The sequence below is a fragment of the Vombatus ursinus genome, unplaced genomic scaffold (assembly GCF_900497805.2).
Source record: "Vombatus ursinus unplaced genomic scaffold, bare-nosed wombat genome assembly UNPS02014775.1, whole genome shotgun sequence".
Lineage (NCBI taxonomy): Eukaryota > Metazoa > Chordata > Mammalia > Diprotodontia > Vombatidae > Vombatus > Vombatus ursinus.
The window spans coordinates 17603066-17626655 of NW_020954553.1; the positions used below are offsets into that span (position 1 = coordinate 17603066).

At 39.0% G+C, this 23590-nt stretch overlaps 1 protein-coding gene across 1 annotated transcript; it reads right to left on the reverse strand.

The window, feature by feature from the left end:
* On the reverse strand, positions 1 to 23279 carry LOC114044847 (interferon-induced very large GTPase 1-like). Its single transcript, XM_027864578.1, has 2 exons — positions 23117 to 23279; positions 1 to 9878 (listed from the first exon to the last, which is right to left on the reverse strand). Exon 2 carries the CDS (start codon positions 9874 to 9876, stop codon positions 2578 to 2580), a length of 7299 nt encoding a protein of 2432 aa, XP_027720379.1. The 5' UTR covers positions 9877 to 9878; positions 23117 to 23279; the 3' UTR covers positions 1 to 2577.
* Positions 23280 to 23590: the final 311 nt, after the last annotated feature.

Here is a 23590-nt window from a genome sequence, read left to right on the forward strand (position 1 = left end):
TTTCAAGCACAATCAGTTTATTATCCATGGCTAGCAATTTGCCAATAAAACAGGTCCAAGACCACCTCAGCTGGTACAAGGACCCTGAACTGAATTTACAGAGCATTCTTATAGACATAAATGAGAAACATCAGAATGGGGAACACAATAAATGAGGAACATTAATCCCAAATTGAAAGACATGATATTGATTCTCACAGGGGTTTACATTTTATGATTGGTTGGCTATTTGGGTATGTTCCAGTGTCATCACGGAAGTCTGTCTCTTGTAACCATCTTTGACAAGAATGGCGAATTTTCATGAGAATGAAGAACTTTGACAGGTGAGCAATACTCAGGGGGTTTCCCATCCTCATGTGACTTATATTTGATCATGGAGTAACTATAACTATAGTCTGCAGCAAGGCTCTTAATAGAAACAAGAAACTTAAATGGACAAAGGCATTTAATAGAAGTAAGAATTTTGGGTAAGAGGGGAATTATTTGGAGCCAATGTCCTGTCAGCCTACACAGAATCTCATATACACTTCTTAATCTACTATAATTTATAAAAACTAAACTACATGTGCAGTTAAAGAATGTGACTAAAATACATGATTTAACAATAATTTATTAATATTTTGAAATAAGCCATCATTATTTTCATATACCACAATTTGTTCAGCCTTTCCCCTGTGGATAGAATCCATTTTGTTTTCAATTCCTTACTTCCATAAACAATAGTCTTATAACTATTTTTGTATATAAGAAACCTTTCTTTCTTCTTTATGACTTCCTCAGAGTTTATGTCTCTAAATAAAATCACCAGATCAAGAGATACGGACATGTTAGGCACTTCATTTTCATAATTCAAAATTGCTTTTCAGAATGGTTGTGTGGATACACAGTACAGCCATTGATGCTTTACTGCAATGTCTCAAACACAAATAGAAAGGCATACCAATAAGCCATAAATATCAATCTGTGTCAATGCATATTGACTTAGAAAACCACATATTAACATTATCTGTTTTATTGTATTTTCATACGTTTTGTTAAATGTTTCCAAACTACTTTTTACTCTGGTTACTTTACTCTATCTACCTTCCCACAATAATACTCACCAAAAATAAATTTTGATTATTCCTCTCTTTTGTCATCTTTCTCAGTTTGCTGGGAAACCTCTGGGTTGTTCTGATTCTGATTTCTCTTAGTAGTGATTTTGAGGATTTTTTCTTATGATTACTAAGAGTTTACAACTTTTCTTTTGAACACTGTTTATTTATATTCTTTCAACACTTAACCATTAGGAAATGACCCTTTTTTGGTTATGTATTTGTTAATTGCCTCTTTATTGCATACTTGTCAGAGATATTTGATGCAACTTTTCCCCATTTCACCCCTCCTCTTCTCATATTAGTTATGCTAATCTTTCTTGTGTAAAATGTTTTCAGTTTCACATAATCTATTGTTTTACAACTGTCCATCTCTCTTCTTTATTTAGGAATTGTTCCCCTGGTCATGGATAACAAAAGTATCTTTTCTGTTTCTTTCTTACTTTTCTTTGACCCTTTATCATAGAGGTTAAACATCCATTTTTACTTACTCTGGTATTTGGTGTTAGCCAATACTCTCAATCTAATTTCTATGGTACTCTTTTTGAGATTTTCCAGATGTTGACCTGAAAGTTTGGCTAAAGAGGCAGACAAGCTAGGTGTGAGATAGATATATATTCATATATATATTCATATTGTTTATTCCATTAAGCTAGCAGAATATATGTACATACATTTGAGCCAGAGGATAAATTTGACTCCGAAATAAGCAAGATGACAAGACCTTTTACGCATTTAGAGCAATTCTGACTGAGGATATCTGTCTCACTCAAAAATTATACTCTCTATATGTTTTAACCATAGAATGAGAAAGGAATTTTCTTAATTGAATAGGTTGTAAATATAATAATATAGGAGAATGTCAAGGTGTCAAATGAAATTATAGTTTCAGGATATCTATGTTTCTTCTATCACTAACATAACATAGCATAGTATATGTCCATAAAATAGTAAGACAAGAAAAATCCCATTATTCAAGATAGGGGGTGAGTGAAGATGTCTTGTCCTGAGTGGTCATAAACAGAAGAATGTTACTGGTCAGCTTCAGTTGCTGACAGGGGAAAGAGCATTTTGATTTCACTCAGAGAGCAAAGCAAAGCATGTCTGTTATGCCAAGGTGCTTCTTCTGGTTCATTAGTTCAGGCTTTGGCCTTTATCGGGGCTCAAATTATCTTAAATGATTATCACAACAATTCTCGCAAACAGGGATTCTTCCATAAATAGGTTATAGTCTTGCTAATTGGAAACTGTGAGATTAATATTAAGTGTTTCTGGTTCTCCATTGTCTAATCTGTCCCTCTAAATCTCATCTTATTTTTTGAACTAGTAATATAGTATTGATGATTACTACATTATTATTATACATATATATATATATCTGGTAGTGCTATGCCCCCATCATTCATATTTTGCAAAATCATTTCTGAGAGAACAAGTTCTCAAAATGATCTACATTAAGGCTCCATGGTGTCACTGAGAATTATTATTTATTCAAGTCATTCAGCACATCTTCCCTGGTGATACTGAACCATGCATCAGGAATCTGACCTCTGCCCTTGAATCTGAAATTGTAACGCTCTTCTAATTGTGACTTGAAGCAACACACAAACCATTTCCAGTATGGCTGGATAGATGTATCTGGAGTGATGCTCCATGTGGCATATTCACCACCTGCCTGACGATAAGTCTTGTATGGGATTGTTCTACCATCTTTAAGAATAAACGAAATATTACTTGCCACAGAGCTGGTACAGAAATCAATTGAAAACTCATCAGTTTCGTTCCATTTTATGCCAGTGACAGCCTTAGAACGATGAAATGGGACGCTGTGATCCTCACCATGATTTATGGCTGTATTTGTACAAATTGCTTTGCAAAAGGGACATTGCTTCCAGCAGCCACTGAGCTGAGCAGAGAGCATTGTCTGAATCTCAGCTACAATGTTCTCTAAAAGAGATGTAATTTCATTCTCCTCTCTTATCCTTTGGATTCTGGTATCCAGGTTTTCTTTCATGGCTTCCTTGAGGAATTCAATGTCATCTATCTCCTGGTGTTCAATGCTTCTTAAGTCTCCTCTTGGAAGGGTCAAATGACATGCAAGGTGATTACACAATATGTCTAGCCATACAGATGCAGAATTGTTTTGTTCCTTAGCCACCAGAGTTGACTCACAAATAGCAGTGAGGATGACTTTCTTAAAAAATTCCAAGCTTTTACTTAAAAAATTATTTAATTTCTCATTTCCTTTATTTGAACAATATGCTTGGATCTCCTTCTCGATGTACTTCTCAAAAAACGTTTTTGGTGTGTGAATGTATTCCCAAAAATTCTCAAAGTTTTCTTCTTTAGCCAGAGAGATAAGAATATGTTTCTCCAGGTTGGAACGGTTTCCATTGAAGGCAGTACAGTTAGCCCTAATCTCCCCAGCAAGGTCAAGGGCTATCTTTTTCCTGATGGCTATAGGTAGGGAAGCAGTGAGCTTGCTGCACAAGAAGTCAGAAAATGCTGTGATCGAGGTTGCACCTCGGCAGGAAATCTTAAAACTCATAAAGAAATCCTCTCTCTTGTTTTCTAGATATGTGACAGGATCATGTGCTCTCTTGAAAGCTGTGTGCATATCCCTAAAATTAGCTGCTGCTCTATGGCATAAACATAAGGACAAATCTATTTTATATTCATTTGTAAATGTGTACTTTGCCTCCTCAGATGCAGAATCAGTTGCCATGTCTATCAATCGCAGTATCTCATGGAAGTAACTTATATTATAATCCATTCCCATTCTCAACTTATCTTCAATATTTTTAGTGATCAATGAGATAATGTATTCATTACTTTGCATTATGGCCTTCTCATCATTCTCTGTTATTTTGGGTGTGTAAACTTTCCATTTTGTCTTCATTGTGACATGTTTCTCATAATTAATTGAAAACATTTTTCTTCTAGAATGATTTCGAAGTTTACTTGCCACATTGTGCTCCTGTTTAAAATGGTCCAGAAAGACATTCTCCAAATCTACATCAATATCGGGGTCTTCAGCAGGAGAGGAAGTTGAGGATACTTTAGAGACCCACTTTGTCCAAAGTTGACTGAATGTCTTCCTCAGTTCCTCTTCACTTAATTCTTTACCCATTAAGGACAGAGCCATATCTCTGCTTCTTAACAATAGCGCTTTTTCATATTCTGATTTCTTTTTATCCAGTTTATCTTGACTTTTCCTTGAACTAAGAAAACCATTGGACTTTTTAATGATTTCTGAAACAAGTGCCTCTTTAAGATTTCTCAGTTTGTTCTCAAAGTTTCCCTTCCACTGGATCAGGATTTCATTCTCTTGGTCTTCATCAAAATATCTTTGAAGCTCTTGCCTGATGGCATCATATTTTTCTGCAATATTAGCCTCAATAGAACTTCTTGGCAGATCCTGAATTTCCCCATTCTGAATCTGATTGCTCAATTGGTTCTCCAAACCCAACACATGACTTCTTAGATTCCAGGTCCAGTTGTTATACATTGTCTCAAGTTTGATCATGGCCACGATCTCCCGGGTATTCCTAAAGCTGAAGATGAAGTTTTCATTCAGCAAGGCTTTCCACAAATCATGGATCCGGACTTTCACCTCAGACATCTTCAGGATGCTGCCTTTGGATTCTTTTTTGGCAGCCAAGAGAAGTCCTTGTTTTAGTTCCTGGATGTTGTGGCTATAACTGGGGTTGGGAGGGGCCATTGGAGGATCCCCTTCCCATAGATGAGCAAAGTAATGGACATGGGTGTTGACATCAAACCGAATGACATCACTGAAGCTGGTAATATCTGAGCACTGTTCCTGTTCTGCAGCCGTGGCTGCCATTTCATCCAGTCTCTGCTGCAGTCGCCTTCGTCCTTCCACATTTTGGTCTTTGGCAGTGATTGCCCCTACATTCTGATGCACAAAGAGACAGCTTGGGGAAATGTTCACTTGTTTCATTCTCAGAAAGGCCTGAACAGCAATTTGCAAGATATCTTGCATTTCTGAAGGATTCTCCCCAAATATATTGATCAAAGTCAGGTTTGCAAGTCCAATAACAAAAGTTGCCAGCTCATTGTCCCGATTCTGTGATTTGCCAGTAAGTTCTAGGGCCCGGAGTCCTTCTGTGTCAACCACAAGGACAAAGCCAAAGCCCAGCTCTTCCCAGACAGCTTCTTCCACCTTCAGCAACTGCATGTAAGCTCCTCGTGTGCATCGCCCTGCACTGACATTGAACTGCAGCCCAAACATAGCATTCAGCAGAGTTGACTTCCCTGTGCTTTGGAGGCCAAGAACAGAGATAACAAAGATCTTTTGGTCTCCAATTTTCTCAATCAATCTGTCAAAAACAGCTGCTACCCACTGCAGGGGGACATAGGAAGCATCCCCATCCATCAGCTCAAGGGGAAACCCAGAAACCATCAGGTCAGCAGCAATTTGAGGAAGGGAGGAGAACACAGTGTCCGTTTGGGATGAAGCTTCTTCCAAAGTTTCATAGATCTGGCCAACCTCCCTCAGGAGATGATCAATACCCAAGGACAAATCCCTGATCTCCTTGGAGACAGCTTCTAGTTCCGTTTCTTGGCATTTCAAGGAGGCACTCTTGGATCCCTTTCGGTTTTTTGACAACTCCAGGGACCACAATTGGTTGTACCTCTTCTGCAGTTTTTTCAGGTGACCTCTGGTCAGGTTGTCCATGAACATGCTCAGCCACTGGAGGAAGTACAGCTCAGTGCTGTTGTCTTTCTCTGAGTGAGACTGGAGGATTTCAAGCACAGATCTCATCAAGTCATTGAGAGGAAATGCTCTCTTTAGCTGTGCTTGTCTTATTCTTCGCTTTTCTGTCTCAATCTCACTCTTGTGCTGTTCAAGACTGCGGTTCCCCTTCTCTCGCAGGTGACAAAGCTCCTTATCCTTCTTACACCACTGGTGCCAAAGTTCTCCTTGAAGGGGCAGTAATCTCTCCTTCATTTCAGACAACTTCATCTCTGTCATGAGGGCTAGCAAAGCCTGTGCCTTTCCTTTAGCCTCCTGACACTCCTTCCTGTCCACATCTACAAGAAAGCCATGGCGGCGAGCAACTTCAGCACAGTCTTCCAGACTGAGAAAGGGACCTGAAGACTTCAGCAAGCGATTGATGACCTTCGTGAGTTCATCCATTAATTCAGCCTCATTTCTATTCCTAATCCCAATCCTCACTTTCTGACCAGAATCATTGAAGACATTCTCCTCTTTGTCATCAAACAAATAAACCAAAGGTTTTGTTGACTTCCACAGGTCATGGACCATTTTGACAGTCCTCTCACTTTTATCAGAAGCAGACACAAGGACCACTGTGACTGAAGCAATTTCTTGTAGAAATCTGAGCTGTGTCTCATGATCTTTGGCATCTCCACGCAGATTGGTGAAGGCAACACACCTTTCAAATCTGTCCTCATCTCTCTCCCCTGGACAGAACCAGGAGATCTCTATCATACCTCCCATTAAGAGGCAGGATTTGCTGCTGCCTCGACAGTGACGGTGGAAAAAAGCATCGTGTTTGTGCTTACTCAGCAGAGAGTTCAAGATTTGAGATTTGGAAGAAGCAGAATTCACAACTCTTATAAAGGACACGATGGGAATGGGTTCCTGGGAGATGAGTTGGCTATTGAAATTGATGACTGTGTCTTCTCCTGATGATTTCTCCACTTGTCTCCAGCTTCTCTTGATTTGGCTGAGAGACCAGAGGGGGAATTCTATTTTAGAAGTGCAGGGATTGGGCACCACAAGGGGGAGGGCAAATTGACAAATGGAAAGTTTGTTTGAAATGTATTGTCTCATGAAGTCATCAGCACAGTGAAAAATCATCATCTGTGTGTCCATTGGGTGGATGTGTGGTGGGACTGTGGACAAGAGGAGAGAGGGTGTGTTCCTATCATCAAACAAATCACCATAAGGATCTGAAGTGTCATTCTTGAGATTTGTCAGAGTCAGTGTGCTGCTGCCCTCTGTGTCTCCACCACCTTTACAGACCAAGTATCTCAGTCGGCAATCCAGCATCAACAACTTCTGTAGGAAATAAAATGGCAATTTTCCTTCCGTGTCAGGCTGACTGTCATGCACAGAGGCCTTGTAAATGAGATGGAAATCTGCTCGGCCCATCTTCCTTGGATAGTAATGCTCCAGACCAAGCCTCTTAGCTAAGTCTAGAAAGTTGGAATTTTTTATCACTTCATGGTGTGTGATGGTACTTGCTTCTGGTTCACAGGTCTTTTTCTTTCTCTGAGAGACACTTTCTAGTTCTTTTTTCACCTGGTCCATCTGCATACAGTTCACAGTAGCTTCATATTCTCCACTCATGAGGAAATTCAGGTCTTTCTCCAGAGTTTCCCAATCGTGACCACCACCGGGTTTCAAGAGGACATGAAGTATTTCCTTGGACCATGACTGATCCATGTGAGATTGCATAAGCTTCAAACGCTGCATCTTTTCTTCTGCAGACACAGCAGATTGTCCAGGAGTTACTGTGAGCCCTGTGACCAGTAGGAATGCTTGAGCCCTATAGTCACATTCCTTATTAAGGTGCTGGTATTTCTCATGGGCTTCTTTCATTTCACATAACAGGAAATTTAATTCTTCACATCCTAGGAGACAGTGGAACGTTTGGTTTTCCTCCTTGTACCCTGCACCAGCTGCAATGGAAAGAAGCAGCAGGTGTGTGCCTGACTCCTCTGCCTGTTTCAGGGCCTTCAGAAAGGAGCTGAGAGATGCACTGACCTGATAAGTAGCCCTTCTTTGAGCTTCTTCCACTTTTCCTAAGGACTCTGAGTTGTGATTTATTTCGAGAAGGTCATTCTTTGTCTTTTCTAAGAGCTGAATGAACTCAGCAAACTCTGTGACACTGATATCCTGTTGCTCCTTTGCTGAGTGGAAAACCCACTGCATGATTGGCCGACTCTGTGGGAACTCCTCCACTTGATAGACATGAGGATACAGAAGGCTACGCAACTGGGATTTAATTAATTTGGTTTCATGAACTGGGAAGTCCTTGCAGAAACTGACAATGTCCACCAAGAACTTCTGCAGAGCAAGGTCTTTGAGACAGATGTTAATCCAGGTGTTAGAGTTCCTAGTTTTCTCACTCAGCTTTTGCTTGAAGTCCATCAGTTTCATCAGTTTCTCCTCAGGCTCAGTGATTTCCCAGGATTTCACTTCCTCTACAAAAGACCTGGCATCCTCCTGTGCACTCAGTAATTCCTCTCCATCCTGGGTCCTTGCACATCGGCCAGTCAGGGCTGTGTAAATGTCTGTGAGGCAGCGAGCCACTTGTAGAGGATCCTGAAAATCTTGTTTGTGGTTAGACAGAATTATTTCCCAGACAGGCACTAGCTGATAACCTCGGTCAATGACACGCCAGGTGTGGTTACTGGCCACAAGACCAGCTTTCCACTGTGGGAGAGAATCCACCTCTGGGGGGCCTCCTGTTTGGTATACAGACATTTGGAATCTTGCTGGCAAATTACTGGAGCTTCTATTGTGAGAAGCCATTTGGGGCTGACAGTTGGATGCATTTACCATGGCTGCAGCTGTCAACCCAAAACCACTATAGCTGCCTCGGATGTACACATCGAGTGCCTCTGAGGCTTGTTGCTTCACATCACCCAGCTCCTCTGACCTGAAACCCTCAGCTACAGCTTTCCACCAGAACACTCCCCCCAAGTACAATGGGCCCTGGTTCACATGAGAGCCAAACCTTTGGAAAAATGCCTCACATCTATCCTTCAATAGTTGATGGGTTTCTGCACCACTGAAGTGACTCAGAAGTTGCTCCAGCTGTTTTAACTCTTGCAGAGCTGACCTGGATAGGTGGAGCTGGTCCTGTGAAAAGTGGCAGGAGGCCAGTGGGACATAGCTGAACTTGGTGGTGCAGCTGTAAGTGTCCTTAGAGTGTGACTTATGGACCTGTCTAGAATCAGAAGATCTGGTGTCATTGGCACTGGCCTCCAGGTTAAAACCCCAACCTCCACCCTTAGCCAGGAAGCTAACACTGAAGCCCAATTTCTCCATGCTTTCAGTAAACATGGACTCTTCACGAGAAGACAAAAACTCCATCGTTTCCATCCTTGTTCCCTGTGTTGGGCTGAGCAGGGCGAAGTTCTCTGGGAGGCTGAGCAGTTCTTCTCTCCTCTCCAAAAGATCTTCAGGGTGGTTGGTTTGGTAAATCCCCTGTAGGGCCAGGCCACCTGACACCCTTTTCAGGAGCTCCTTGTCAGGAAGATTCTCCCTATGGGAGAGTATGCCCTCCATGTGACTGAGGTGTCTCTGCATGTTTTCTATGACCTCCATTAGGGGTTTCTCAGGGAGCGGCCAGTACTTGGATGGGATCTCCATGGCCTCCCTCAGCTCCTCTTCTTTCTCCCTCACAATCATCTCCTGGCGGCTTTTGTCTGCTGCCTGCATCTCCCTCAGTTCCCTCAAGGATGACTGTGCCCACTCTTGTCTCTCCTTCACCGTCACCCAGTGTTTGTCTTCCATCTTCTCTGAGCCCTGGCCACTCGACAGCTGAAGAAGTTTCTCCAAGGCCCGTTTCTCCCAAGAATGTCTTGCCTGAGATTTCAGTGTCTGGATTTCCCTTTGCTGCAGGTGTTGTAAAGCTTGGGCAGAGGTCACACCCAGGCGTTCCTGCAGCTTAGTCAACCAATACTGGGTATCCAGCCCCAATTCTCTCAGCTTCTCCTCCAGCTCTCTTCTTCCTGGGTCTCCTTGGGATGGTTCATCATCATTATCCCCTGGTGTAGACATGGCTGCAGGAGAGTACAGAACATCAATTAGTCAAAACCTGTTTTTAGTTTAGGAGGAATGGGGCACAGAAGGTATGTGGTGAGAGTATAAAATATAGAAGGAGCTTCACAGGAAATATATTCACTCTACTCTCCTGCCCCAGAAGCATCACTGCATGTATTTGATATATGTGGAAGCACAAAGTCCTGCTGACTTGGGTTTGTGGTGTTTGGACTCTAGCAAACTGAAGCTATGTGGAGGATAGATGTGAAGAGAAGAATGTGAAATCCAAAAAAACCATGTGGCTCAATACTCTCTCCCCATCAAGACTAGCAAACATCTCTCATTTCAATGAGGGGGAAATCTCTCCTTCTACTCCTGGTAGCTATCTGTGTCTTCCCCCTAAGAGGCTCATCTTCAGCTGATTTGGAAATTTTTTACTGAGACATAAGTATAAAAATATACACAGCTTAGCCTGGATTTTAAGGCCTTACATGATCTGCACCCTGCCTACGTTTCCAACATTATTTAGTATTGCTACCCTTCCATCAGTCAAATTTCACCAAAATTTGTATACAGGGCCCTATCTGATCTCATGTAATACAATGTACATAAATGGAATCATCTCCTTCCCTATCTCTGACTGTTGAAATCCTTTCTTCAGAGCTTAACTTAGGTGCTATTTCCTCAGGGAAGCCTTCTTGCTGATCCCATTTGAAAGCATATTTTACCTCTTTCAAATTACTTCCAACACTTTTACTAGACTTCTGCTTTCCTCCACCATACCATGCCTCATATTATTTGTGGCATTATCTTCAATTGAATATAAGCTTGTTGAGGTGAGAGAGTATGTCAATTTTCATCATTTTCTCCCCAAAGCGAAGGATAGGGACTTATACACAACAGCTGCTTAAAAAATATTTATTTAGTTGCATTTAATTTACTCTAAGGTTTATCTCATTGCTATCAACCTTGGCCTCCTTACAGGAAAGAATGTCTTCTCATTCACTGCTCCATACTCTCCTGATGTCTAATTTCTGTTCAATCAGCCCTCTCTTTGTACCACTGCCAAAATGCTACTCTCATCTACTTCCTATTATGCTAGCTCTTTACAGCTATTCAGATGTCATTGCTACCTCATCATGAACCCTAATCTCTATTCAGATAATATTAACCCTTACCAGACTCATTCCAATTCATTTTGTACAACTCTAAGGCCATTTTACTTTGCCCACTGAAATACTAACATCATTACTGATATACACCTTCCCAATCATTGTTTTAACCAAAACTCATTTCTCCTAAAGGTATCAATTCTTTTGCATCATTAATAACTAATTGGCCAGAAATACAGTATCTTCGGGGAGGAACCGAGATTCCATGTTTGCAAGGAAATGGAAGGAACATGAGAGGAATAGGTCTTATAAGAAGGGAAGCTTGCTAGCAATAGAATTTAGTTCTTGATAGTACATTGCAAGGGGAGAGTCAAGCAAGATAAACACATGAAGGAGAAGGGGACAGGTTAATGGGAATAAGGAAGGAAGGAGTGACAGTATCAGAAGGGAGTTTTACTTCATCAGCTTTGAACTCTGAGTACATTTTTATGGAATGAAGAGGTTTGCCAGTTACAGGAGAGTAGATTTTCTTATCACTCCCAGCAGCAAAAAGAGATGCAGTCAGGACCCCAACATTCTCCCTTTGGTGGAAGAGCTGAAAATTAGGAGCTGAAACTCTGGATCTGGGCTGATCCAGTTGGTTGGTGGGAAAGGAAAAATTCTAAGTGATTGAGTCACTGTTTCTATTCTCTTCTGCGAGGCCAGTGGCCTCATAGTCAGAGAACTGGTGTCTTGACCTGCATCAATTATGGGGTGATTGGTTTACATATACACCCACATCAGCATGGACAGCACTGCCTGAAGGTCCCATGTGGGATATTCAATCAATTACTCTTATCAAAAAGGAAGGATCAACAGGAGGTGAAAAGGTTGGGGTTTTTGTTTGTTTTGAGGGAAGGAGAGGTTCCAAAGAAAGAAGGTACAACAAAGAGGGGGAACTATAGGGAGATATGGCTGATTGGATAGGTAGTATCAAGAGGTTAGTGTACAAGGGACATGTAACTCACATAAGAGTCAATGTTGCAAAGAAGGGAGGAGAAGAAAGTGGAGATGACAAATGATGTCCATGCCTTCCCTTCAATATATCAAGTATCCATCAAGAGACAGAAAACACACTACCACTTTAGACAGCTCATTCCATCTTTAAACAGCCACAATGGTTAGGAAACTATTTCTTGAAATATGCCTTCCTCTAATATTAGCAAGGCACTGCTAGGTGGAACAGCAGATAAGAGTGCTGGGCCTGAATTCAGGAAGACTCCTCTTCCTCAATTCAAATCTGACCTCAGATATTACTTAACCTTGTTTGCCTCAGTTTCCTCTTCTGTAAAATGAACTATGACAGAGAGGTTAGAGAGTGTGAAGATTATAAAGACACTTTTTAATTTATGAATTGGGATCACTGATGATTTATTTGGTGAGACCAATTTCCACAGGGTGGTGTACAAAAATGCCAGTTTTCAGTAACCTGAAGAATGAGTAGAACAGTAAAGTAGTGAAAGCAGCAAATAAGGAGAGACTCCTGTTTGTGGAAGTTGAGAAGAGAAAGGTAGAAGAGTAACAGGTTAGTAGTTTAAGGGAGAATAAGGACCATTGAAAGTTTACTGTAGGGAGGTTGAGCCAAGATGGAGCAGTAGAGGGAGCTCCAGCTGAACTTTCTCAACATTCCACTGCAAGCAACTTTAAAACAGTGCATCAAATCAAATTCTAGAGTGATATAGCTGACAAAAGATCAGGGTGAGATATTTTTCCTGCTCAAGACAACTTAAGAGGTTAAAAAGAAAGGTCTGTACCACTAAGGTGGAGACTAGCACATATCACAGTAAGGAGGATTGGACAGCCAGTCAGAAAGAGATTACAGGGGTCCCATGTGCAGACACTAGGCACAGGACTGTGTGTGCTTGAGTGTGCTTGGCAACTCCGTTGATCACTATCCAGTTCTGAGTCACAGTTCAAGGATGGAGAAGATTGCTTGCAGTCATAAGGGAAAAGTTTTAGGACACAAAGAGAGCAGGGGTACTAATTCCTGGTAGTAGTTCTAGGGCTCAGAAAGGAGTACTAGCCATTGTAGTGCTGAGGTGGCAGGGGCCTTCCCTGTATAAGGACCAGAACACAGACTAGGGAAGCAGTGACCACACTTTTCCCTAAGTCACCCACCTTGGAAGCACCAAAAACTTAAAGACCCTCAGAACTATCTGTGAAAATGACAGAGCAAAAAAGCCTGAAGCTTAGGCTGGTGACCACAACCTGCAATCAGAAGTCAGCAGAACCCACTCCAACACAAATTTAAAAGTCAAGAAATAGGGTGGAAAAATAAGCAAACAAGAACAACAAAAACCTGAGAAGAAAAAGCTACTATGGTGATAGAGATGCTTAAGACACAAACTCAGAAGAAGACAATGGCAGGAAAACATCTACCAGCAAAGCCTCGAAGGAAAAATACAGACTAATACAGACTTGACACAAGCCCAACAAGAATTCCTAGAAAAGATAAAGAAAGAGATAAAAAGAGCAAAAAAAAATTTACAAATCAAATAAGTGCAACAGAAATAAATTGGGAAAAGAAATGAGAGCAATGCCAGAAAATGATGAAAACATAATTCACAGAGAGGTACAAGGGGCACAAAAAAAAGTGAAAAAAAAGAATTCTTGAAAAGCAGAATTAACCAGACGTAAAAAGAGGAATAGATGCTCACTGAAGAAAATAATTCCTTAAAAACTAGAATTGGGCAAGTGAAGTTTACTGATTCTATGAGACCTCAGGAAACAATAAAACAAAATCCAAAGAAGGAAAAAATAGAAGAAAATATGAACTATTTCATCAGATAAACAACCAACATAGGAAAGAGATTGAGGGGAGATAATTTAAGCATTGCTGGACTAACTAAAAGCCATTATCAAAGAAAGCATATAGACAACATATTTCAAGCAACTATAAAGGAAAACTGCCACAATATCCTAGGCACCAGAGGGTAAAACAGAAATTGAAAGAATCCACTGATAATGACTTGAAAGAGATTACGGAACAAAAACTCCCAGTAATATTATAACCAGTTTCCAAAGCTCTTAAGCCAAGGAAAAAATACTTCAGGCATCCAGAAAGAAACCATTCGAACACTGTGGAGCCACAACCATGTTCACAAAAGATTTAGCAGTTATCACAACAAAGGAGCAGGAGGCTTAGAATATGATATTCCAGAAGGCAAAGGAGCTGGGATTATAACCAAGAATATCCCACCCAACAAAATTGAGTATAATCTTTTAAGGGAATAAAAAGTCAATATTTAATGAAATAGAGGAATGTCAAGCATTCTGATGAAAAGACCAGCGCTGGATAGAAATTTTAACTTTCAAACACAAGACTTAAGAGAAGCATTAAAAGGTAAAAATGAGTGGAAAATCACAAGGAACTTAATAAGATTAAAATGTTTACCTTCCCAAATGAGAAAATGAAACTTTGGAACTTCATGATTATTGGGACAGTTAGAAGGACTCTACATAGACAGAGGGCACGGCTGTGAGTTGATTGTGTTGGGATGATCACAAAAAAAGAATGGAATGGTGAGAAATGAAGATGTACTGGAAGAAAACCAAAGGAAGAAGAGGAATGGGAAAATTTTTGTCACATAAAAGAGGCATAGAAGGAAGAATATTTGCAGTTGAGAGAAACATAGAGGGAAGTGGGCAATGTTTAAAATTCACTCTTATCTGAACTGGTTCAAAGAGAGAACAATATTTATAAACATAGATATATACGCACATATTCAGTTACATTTGTATACATACATATACAAATATACTCATTTGGGTATAAAAATCTATCTGACTGAACAGGGAAGAAAAGAGAATGAGCTGAAGATAGGGTGGGGGGGAGGCAATAAGAACAGATTAAGGGAAGCAATGGTCAGAAGAAAACAGAGTTTTGAGGAGAGACAGAATAAATGTGTGTGTGTGAAAGAGAGAGAGAGAGAGAGAGACAGAGTGAGGGAGAGAACATCCAAATTCTTAAAGGAAAAGTTGAATTACTTAATAGAGGAAATAGAAAGTAAAACTATATTAGTAGGAGACCTCCATTTACCCCTCTCTGAACTAGATAAATGTAACCATAAAATAAAGAAGGAGTGAAGGAGATAAATAGCATTTTAGAAAAGTTAGAGATGAAAATTAAATGGGAACAGGAAGGAGTATTCTCAGTTGTTTTTCTTAGCTATACATGGTACCTTCACAAAAAAATTTACCATGTATTAGGGCATAAAAACCTCAGAAAAAATGTAGAAGGGCAGAAATATTTGCATTCTTTTGGGACCATAATACAATAAAACTTACATTCACTAAAGCACCTTGGAAGCATAGATAAAATTATTCATTCATTCATTTATTCATTCTCATTCTAATTCACCTCTAGAAAGGGAACTGATGAACCCATTCATTCTAATTCTATAGAAACAATCAATAATTCTGTTAAATATGAAAGCAATGAGACAATATACCCGAATTCATGAGATGCAGCCAAAACAGTACTAACAGGGATAGAGAGAGAGAGACAGATAGACATAGTTATATATATATGTGTACATATGTATGTATGTAAATATATATATGTACATATATATGGATGGGCGGATGGATGGATGGATGGATGCTTACATAAAAAAGAGAAAGAACATATTAGTGAATTGGGCATTCAATTTAAAAACAAACAAACAAACAAAAAAAGAATAAAATAAAAATCCAAGATCCACAAAAATTCAAAAATGTTTTTAGAAATCAAAAGAAAGGTTAACAAAATTAAATGTAAAAATATCATAGAAGTAACAAATAAAACTAGCAGATGTTTTAGGGGGAAATAGAAAAATACTTGGTTAATTTGAATTTTTGAAAAAAGAAAAGAAAAAATCAAAATCAAAAATAAAAAAGTGAATGTGCCACCAAGCGAGATGAAGTTAAAGCAATAATTAGTAGCTATTTTGTGTAGTTATATGGCAATAAAACTAGCAAGTTAAATGACGTAAGTAAATATTTGTAAAAATATAAATTACAAAGATTAACAAAAGAAATAGAATATTGAAATAACCCCACCTTGGAAAAAGGAATAGAACAAGATATAAATCAGTTTCCTGTGAAAAAAAATTCCCTAGGACTAGATGTACTTACAAATAAATTCTACCAAACAATTAATTCCAATACTATATAAACTATTTGGAAAAAAAATAGATAAACTAGGAGTCCTCTCAAATTCTTACCATGACATAAACGTATTTTTCATACCTAAAGCAGGGGGAGCAACAAGAAGAAAGAAGGCTATAGATCAAGTTTTTCAAAGAATATTTATAAAAAAAAATTTTAAGTGGCAAAGAAATTACAAGATATCACAAAGATGATAAGGTGGAATTTATATTTGGAATGGAGGGCTGCTTCAATATTAGGAAAACCCTAGGCATAATTGACCATATCAAAAACAAAAACAACAATTTGGTGATTACTTCAGTAGATGGAGGAAAAGGCTTTTGACAAAATATAACACCCATTCCTGTAAAAATCTTAGAAAGTGTATAAATACTTGGACCTTTTCCTAATATGATAAGTAGCATCTATCTAAAATAAGGAGCAAGCATCATTGGCAATGGGGAAGAATTAGACACCTTCCCAATAAGATCAGGGGATATCCATTATCACCATTAGTATTCAATATTGCACTAGGAATGATAGATATAGCAATAAAAGAAGAAAAAAATTGAAGGAATAAGAATTGGCCATGAGGAAACAAAACTAGTACTCGTTGCTGATGGTATGACAGTATACTTAAAGAATCAAAATAAAAACTAGTTGAAGCATTAACAACTTTAAGAACATTTCAGGGTATAAAATAAACCCACATAAATTATAAGACATCAATGTATTACCAAGAAAATCAAACAGAGATAGAAAGATATGTCCCATTTAAATTAAATACAAATAATATAAAATCCTTGGGAGTCTACCTGCCAAGACACATCAAGGAACCATATGAATGCAATTACAAACACTTTTACATAAACAAAAACGGACCTAAAGAATTTGAGAAATATTAATTGCTCATGGGTGGGGTGAGCCAATATAATAAAAATGATAATTCTATCTAAATGCATTTACTTATTGAGTGCCATAACATTCAAACTACCAAAGAATTATAGAGATAGAAAAAAATAATAATAACAAAATTCTTCTGGAAGAACCAATTGACCAAGAATATCAAGGAAATCAACAAAAAAAGTGTGAAAGGAGTACCAGATTTCAAACTATATTTCCAAGTGGTAATTATCAAAACTATCTGGTACTGGCTAATAAACAGAGTGGTTGATAAGTGGAATAGATTAGGTACATAATATATGGAGACAAATGACCACCATAATCTATCTTTTTGATAAACTAAATTTTTAGGGGCACAAACACACTATTTGAAAAAACTGCTGGGGGAGAACAAAGAAAGTATTCTGGCAGAAACTAGGCATAAACCAATATTCCACACCACATACCGAGCTAAGGTACACATAGGTACGTGATTTAGACATGATGGGTTATCTCATAAGCAAATTAGTGGAACATGAGGGAAAAAAATTCCAGTCACATCTATTGATAAGGGAAAATTTTATGCCCAAATAAGAGACAGAGAGGAACATGGGAGGCAAAGTGAATTATCTTGATTACATAAAATTAAAAAGTTTTTGCATAAACAAAACAATTGCAAAGGAAATTTGAAAGGAAGCAGGAAACTAGTGGGAAATTTTACAGCAAGTTTCTCTGATAAAAGACAAATTTGTAAGAATAAGAGCCATTCTCCAGTTGATAAATGATCAAAGAATATGAACAGGCAGTTTTCAGAAGAATAAATCAAAGCTATCAATAGTCATATTAAAATACTCTAAAAATTGAAACAACTCTGAGGTAACACCTCACACTTATCAGATTAGCTAACCTGACCAAAAAGGAAAATGACAGAAGCTGGAAGTCATAAGAAAATAAAACTAGCACACTATTGCACTATTGGTGGAGTTGTGAACTACTCCACCCACAATGGAAAATAATTTGAAACTATACCAAAAGGGTTATAAAACTGTGTATACCCTTTGACCTAGCAATACTCCTAGTGTGCCTTTTACAGTGCCTTAACAGGAGTAAGGCCAAGAGAAGAAGAGTTTTTTGGCCCTCTATTATCTGCCCTTTGGAATACTGTATCTGAGTTAGTATGATCAGTTTGGGACAGCACATTTATAGTATAGAGAGATATTGACAAGCTATAGGATGTCCAGGGGAAGGTGACTACAATGCTCAATGTCAGAGGAAATAGGAGGTTTATCTTCAATATTTGAGGGACTGTTCTTTGGAAGAGGGCTTAAACATTTTTCTTCTTGACCCCAAGAAACAATCCTAGGAAAGAAATTACAGGGGAAAGATTCTGGCTCAAAATAGGGGAAATAGTCCTAACACTTACATCTGTCAAATATTAGAATGAATTGTTTCTGAGGTTACAGTTTCCTACTGAAGAAATTCAAGAAGTTGGAAGACTACTGGTGAAGATATTGTAGTTTTGATTCAAAAACTGGGTAGAGGTTAGAATAGTTGGAAGGATCCCTTACAACTCTGGAATTCTACACCTTTAAGATTATGTTACTTCTTATGTAACCTATAGCCCAGAATGGAGGCCTTGAGTTTGTATGAACTGGGTTCAAACTTGGAGGTTTCACCCGTTTGACCCCAGCTAAGGTTTCCCTTGGGAACATTTGTATTTGGATCATATCTATATCTCCACCACTGAAGGGAAAAGGCCTTCAGATTTCATATTGAGTATTAACAAAAATAATACATCAAATATAGGACAGACTTTATTTTATCCAACCAAATATATAAAATACACTGGTGAATACAAGTAGTCAAGACCACGCTCCCTTACTCAACAATGGGCCTCTAGATCCAGGAGAGATAATTTAAATATTAATTTATTACACATTATTACATTATTTACATATATAAACAAATTACACATTAATAATTTAAAAATTATTGGACTATCTGAAAGCCATGATCAGAAAAAGAGCCTAGACATCATCTTTCAAGAAATTGTCAAGGAAAACTGTCCTGATATTCTAGAACCAGAGGGCAAAATAGAAGTGGAAAGTATCTACTGATCACCTCCTGAAAGAGATACCTGAAGGAAAACTCCTAGGAATATTGCACCCAAATTCCAGAGTCCCAGGTCAAGGAGAAAATATTACAAGCAGCCAGAAAGAAAAAATTCAAGTATTGTGGAAACCCAATCAGGATAACACAAGATTTAGCAGCTTCTACATTAAGGTACCAGAGGGCTTGGAATATAATATTCTGGAGGTCAAAGGAGATAGGATTACAACCAACAATCACCTACCCAGCAAAATTGAGTGTAATCCTTCAGGGGGGAAAAATGTACATTCCGTGAAATAGAGGACTTTCAAGCATTCTTCATGAAAAGACCAGAGCTGACCAGAAAATTTGACCTTCAAATATAAGACTCAAGAGAATCATGAAGAGGTAAACAGGAAAGACAAATCATAAGGGACTTATTAAGGTTGAACTGTTTACATTCCTACATGGAAAGATGATATTTGTAACTCCTGAGACCTTTGTCTGTATTAGGGTAGTTGGAGAGAAAAAATCATATGCAGATAAATAGATAGATAGAGGGCACAGGGTGAGTTGAAGATGAATGGGTGATATTTGGAGAATAAAATTAAGGGGTAAGAGAGGATTATACTGGGAGAAGGATAAAGGGGGAGGTAGAATGGGGCAAATTATCTTACCTAAAATAGACAAGAAAAGGCTTTTATAGTGGAAGTGGGGGAAGGTGAGAGGGAATGAATGAACCTTATTCTCATCGAATTTGTGTTTAGTAGGAAATACATATACACACTCAATTGGGTATGGAAAGCTATCTTACCCTACAGGAAAACAGGGGGGAAGGGGATAAGAGAGTGGGAGATGATAGAGGAGAGGGCAGATTGGAGGAGGGGGAATCAGAAGCAAACACTTCTGAGGTGGGACAGGGTCAAAAGAGAGAATAGAATAAATGGGGGGGGCGGATAGGATGAAGGGAAGTATTGTTAGTTTTTCACAACATGACTAATATGGAAGTGTTTTGCATGACTACACATGTATAGCCTATATTGAGTTGCATGCCTTTTCAATGAGGGTGGGTGGGGAGGGAGGAAGGGAGAAAATTTGGAACTCAAAGTTTTAAAAACAAATGTTAAAAATTGTTTTCACATGCAACTGGAAAGTAAGATATACAGGCAATGGGGTATAGAAATCTATCCTGCCCTCCAGGAAAATATAAAGGGAAGGGGATAAGAGAAAGGGAGGAGGGAGATGGAAGGGAGGGCAGATTGGGGGAAGGAGTTTTCAGAATGCATGCCATCTTGGGGTAGGTGGAGGGACAAGATGAGGAGAAAATTTGGAACTCAAAATCTTGTGGAAGTGAATGCTGAAAACTAAAAATAAATTAATAAAAAATAAAATTTTTTAAATTTTTAAAAATTAGAATTGGCCAAAGGGAAGCTAAGAACTCTATGAGATATCAAGAAATGATAGCAACAAAGTCAAACAAATGAAAAAAATAAAGAAAATATGAAATATCTCATTGGAAAAGCAAATGACCTGGAAAATTGATTGAGCAGAGATAATTTAAGGATTATTGGACCACCTGAAAGCCATGATCAAAAAAGGAAATTAGACATCATATTTCAAAGAATTACAAAGAAAAACTACCATGATATATTAGATTTAGAAGGCAAAATAGAAGTTCAAAGAATACGTTGATCTGAAAGAGATCCCAAAATGAAAACTCCCAGGAACATGATAGCCAAATTCCAGAGCTTCTAGGAGAAGGAGAAAATATTGCAAGCAGCCAAGAAAAATGATGGCGTTTACACCTTGTATATATGTGTATATACAAGTACACACATGAACAGAAACACACATACACACACACACACATTGCCCAAAAAAGTCTTAGTGCAGTTTATGGTTTAATAGTTTACATGTGTATAAATATGTATGTGTGCATATACATATATAGTCAACATTTACATAGCATTTTGAGGTTTGCAAAGTGTTTTCCATGTTAATTCCTTCGATCCTTACAACAACCCCATTAGGTAGGCTCTTTTACTATTCGTATTTTGCACATGAAGGAAACAAAGGGAAGTTAAATACGACTTGACCAGGGTCACAGATATACAAAGAGTCTGAAACAGGATTTGAATTCAGGTCTTCCTGACTCCATGCCCATCACCCTCTCCAACTGGCCACCCTTCTGTCCCTTTCTGTATCTCTTACTAGTTCTGTATCTCTAGTTTTTATTGCTTTCTGTCTCTGTTCCTCTCTTATACTCACTGACTCTATGTACCTCTATTTCCCTGTGTATGTTAGTGGGGCTCTGTCTTGCTCTTCATCTCTCATCATCTCTGTCTCTCTATAAGTCCTGGGGCTCCACCAATACCTCATTTTGTGAGTTGAACAAGTCACTTTCCCTCTCAGGGAGCCTGTACCATCAAGGGTTGGAGAAGATCAATTGCCTGCACCCTCTGTGCCTCTTAATATGTCGTGGAATTACTGACCTGGCTTTTTCTCAAATCAGATGAAAGACAGTATGTACCACACTCTGCAGAATTTAAAGCTCTGAATCACTGTCAGGTTTGCTATTCTTGTTCCTCTCTCAATAAATGACTCAATGTAACTGATATGCATACAAGTCTTCTGTAGCCCAAATAATGGTAAGCAACTGTATTTCTAGTTATCAAATATATGTCAATGTTGTTCTCATCAGCAAGATACAAATTCATTTGGCAGCATCACTGAATTCTTTCTAGTTTTTGCCATCATGTATTTTCTTAATCACTAGATATTCAAAGTACAACTCCTAATGTGGTGCTAGATGATGTTTTTGGAAACCCAATGGAAGTCTTCATTGTTGAAAAGGTTGGGAATGGGGAACAACTGTGATGATCTGCCCCCCTTCCCCTCCTGTAATATACTCCACTCCCATAACAACAAATGTAAGTCCTGGCTTGGAGATAAGAATCGCATGCCTATATACAGGCAGACTCCAAACACACAGAGATTTTATTCCTTTCTTCAGACTCCCTCTCTTTCCCAGAAGGGGCAGAAGAGGATATGGCATCAGAGGAAATAAATGAACCTGTTCTGACAAGCCACAAAGATAACTTTTCTGGATAAAGGGGAGCACAGCAAAACCCTGAAGAGCCACCCATAAGTGAATCTCCCATAGAAAGACTTTAAAGATGTGGGTCCTGGTAAGGGAGAGAGAGGAAAATGGAAGAAAGAATGCACTGATACTCTACATGGAAATTAGCTAGGTGCACCAGTGCCCCCCTGAAGCATATGCCTGCCTGAAAGTCTTGAAGAAAGATCTCTGAACCCCCTGATTTCCCCAAACTTTCAGATCTCCCGCATTCCCTGATTAATCTGACTTTAAACTCCTCTCTGTCTCTCTCTTTGTTCTGTCTTTCTCTCAGCCTTTTGCTACCTGCTTTTCTTCCTCTTTGTCTTCTCCCTTTGCTACATTTCTTTCTATCTCTGCTATTGTTCTTTCTCTGGGTCTCTCTGTCTCTCTCTCCCCTCCTTGTTCCATCCCTCTCCACCTTCTCCCAACTCCATTTTTGTGTCTATCTTTCTGTTTGCACAGCTATCATGCCAGGCTCCCAACCTATGTATCTCTCCCCTTAGTTCTGTCTTCTTATCTCTTTTTCTCACTTTCTCCTTCAAACTTGGACTCTTTCACTGTTGCCTGTGTCTCCCCACTACATAACACAGTGCCTGGCACATAGTTGGTACCTAATAAATGCTCAATGATTAACTGTTCCTCCTTTGGTCTTTTTCTGTTTCTTTGTCTCTTACTCTGAATCCTGGCTCCACTATTAATGCACTATAAGTCCCTTCTCTTCTTTGAGATTTAGTTTCCCCATTTTCACAACGAACAGATTGGCCTAGATTGTCCCGAAGGTCTTTCCTATGAGTCCCTTTCACTCCCCCTGTGGTTCATTTAGTCTCAGTTTCATCCTCTCTCTGTTTCCCCTCTCCCTCAGGATGCCTGCCGCCCTTCACTCCCCACAAACCTTGCTCTCCAAGCCACGCTTTGTCTGCTCTCCCTCTCAGATGTGGGGGCTTATCGAAGCCCCACTCTATTCAGAGATGCTGGCTTCAGGTAGCTTTTCACAGGACTGAAGTTTCATCTGCGTTGAGTCTGAAGCCCGACAACACTGCCGAGTCCCTTCAAGAGTGAAGGCTGAACAGAAAGTGAAAATACTTTCAAACAAAGTGACTATTCAGAGAAATTTACAGGAAAAGAAAAAAAAGGAGGAATGTGAGATTTGCCCTACCATCACTGAAATTATAGCCTAAAGTGCTAATTAGCCAGATTTAGGGACACTTAATAAAAATACTTTAAAAGACCAAAGAAAGGTAGTCCAGATTTAGAGCCAAGGGCATACACCTCTAATAATAATAATATTTTTATTTTTCTAAAACCTGTGAGTCATTTATTATAGAGAGCTCCCTCCAACAATAAAAAGCTACCTCTAATCTGCAAC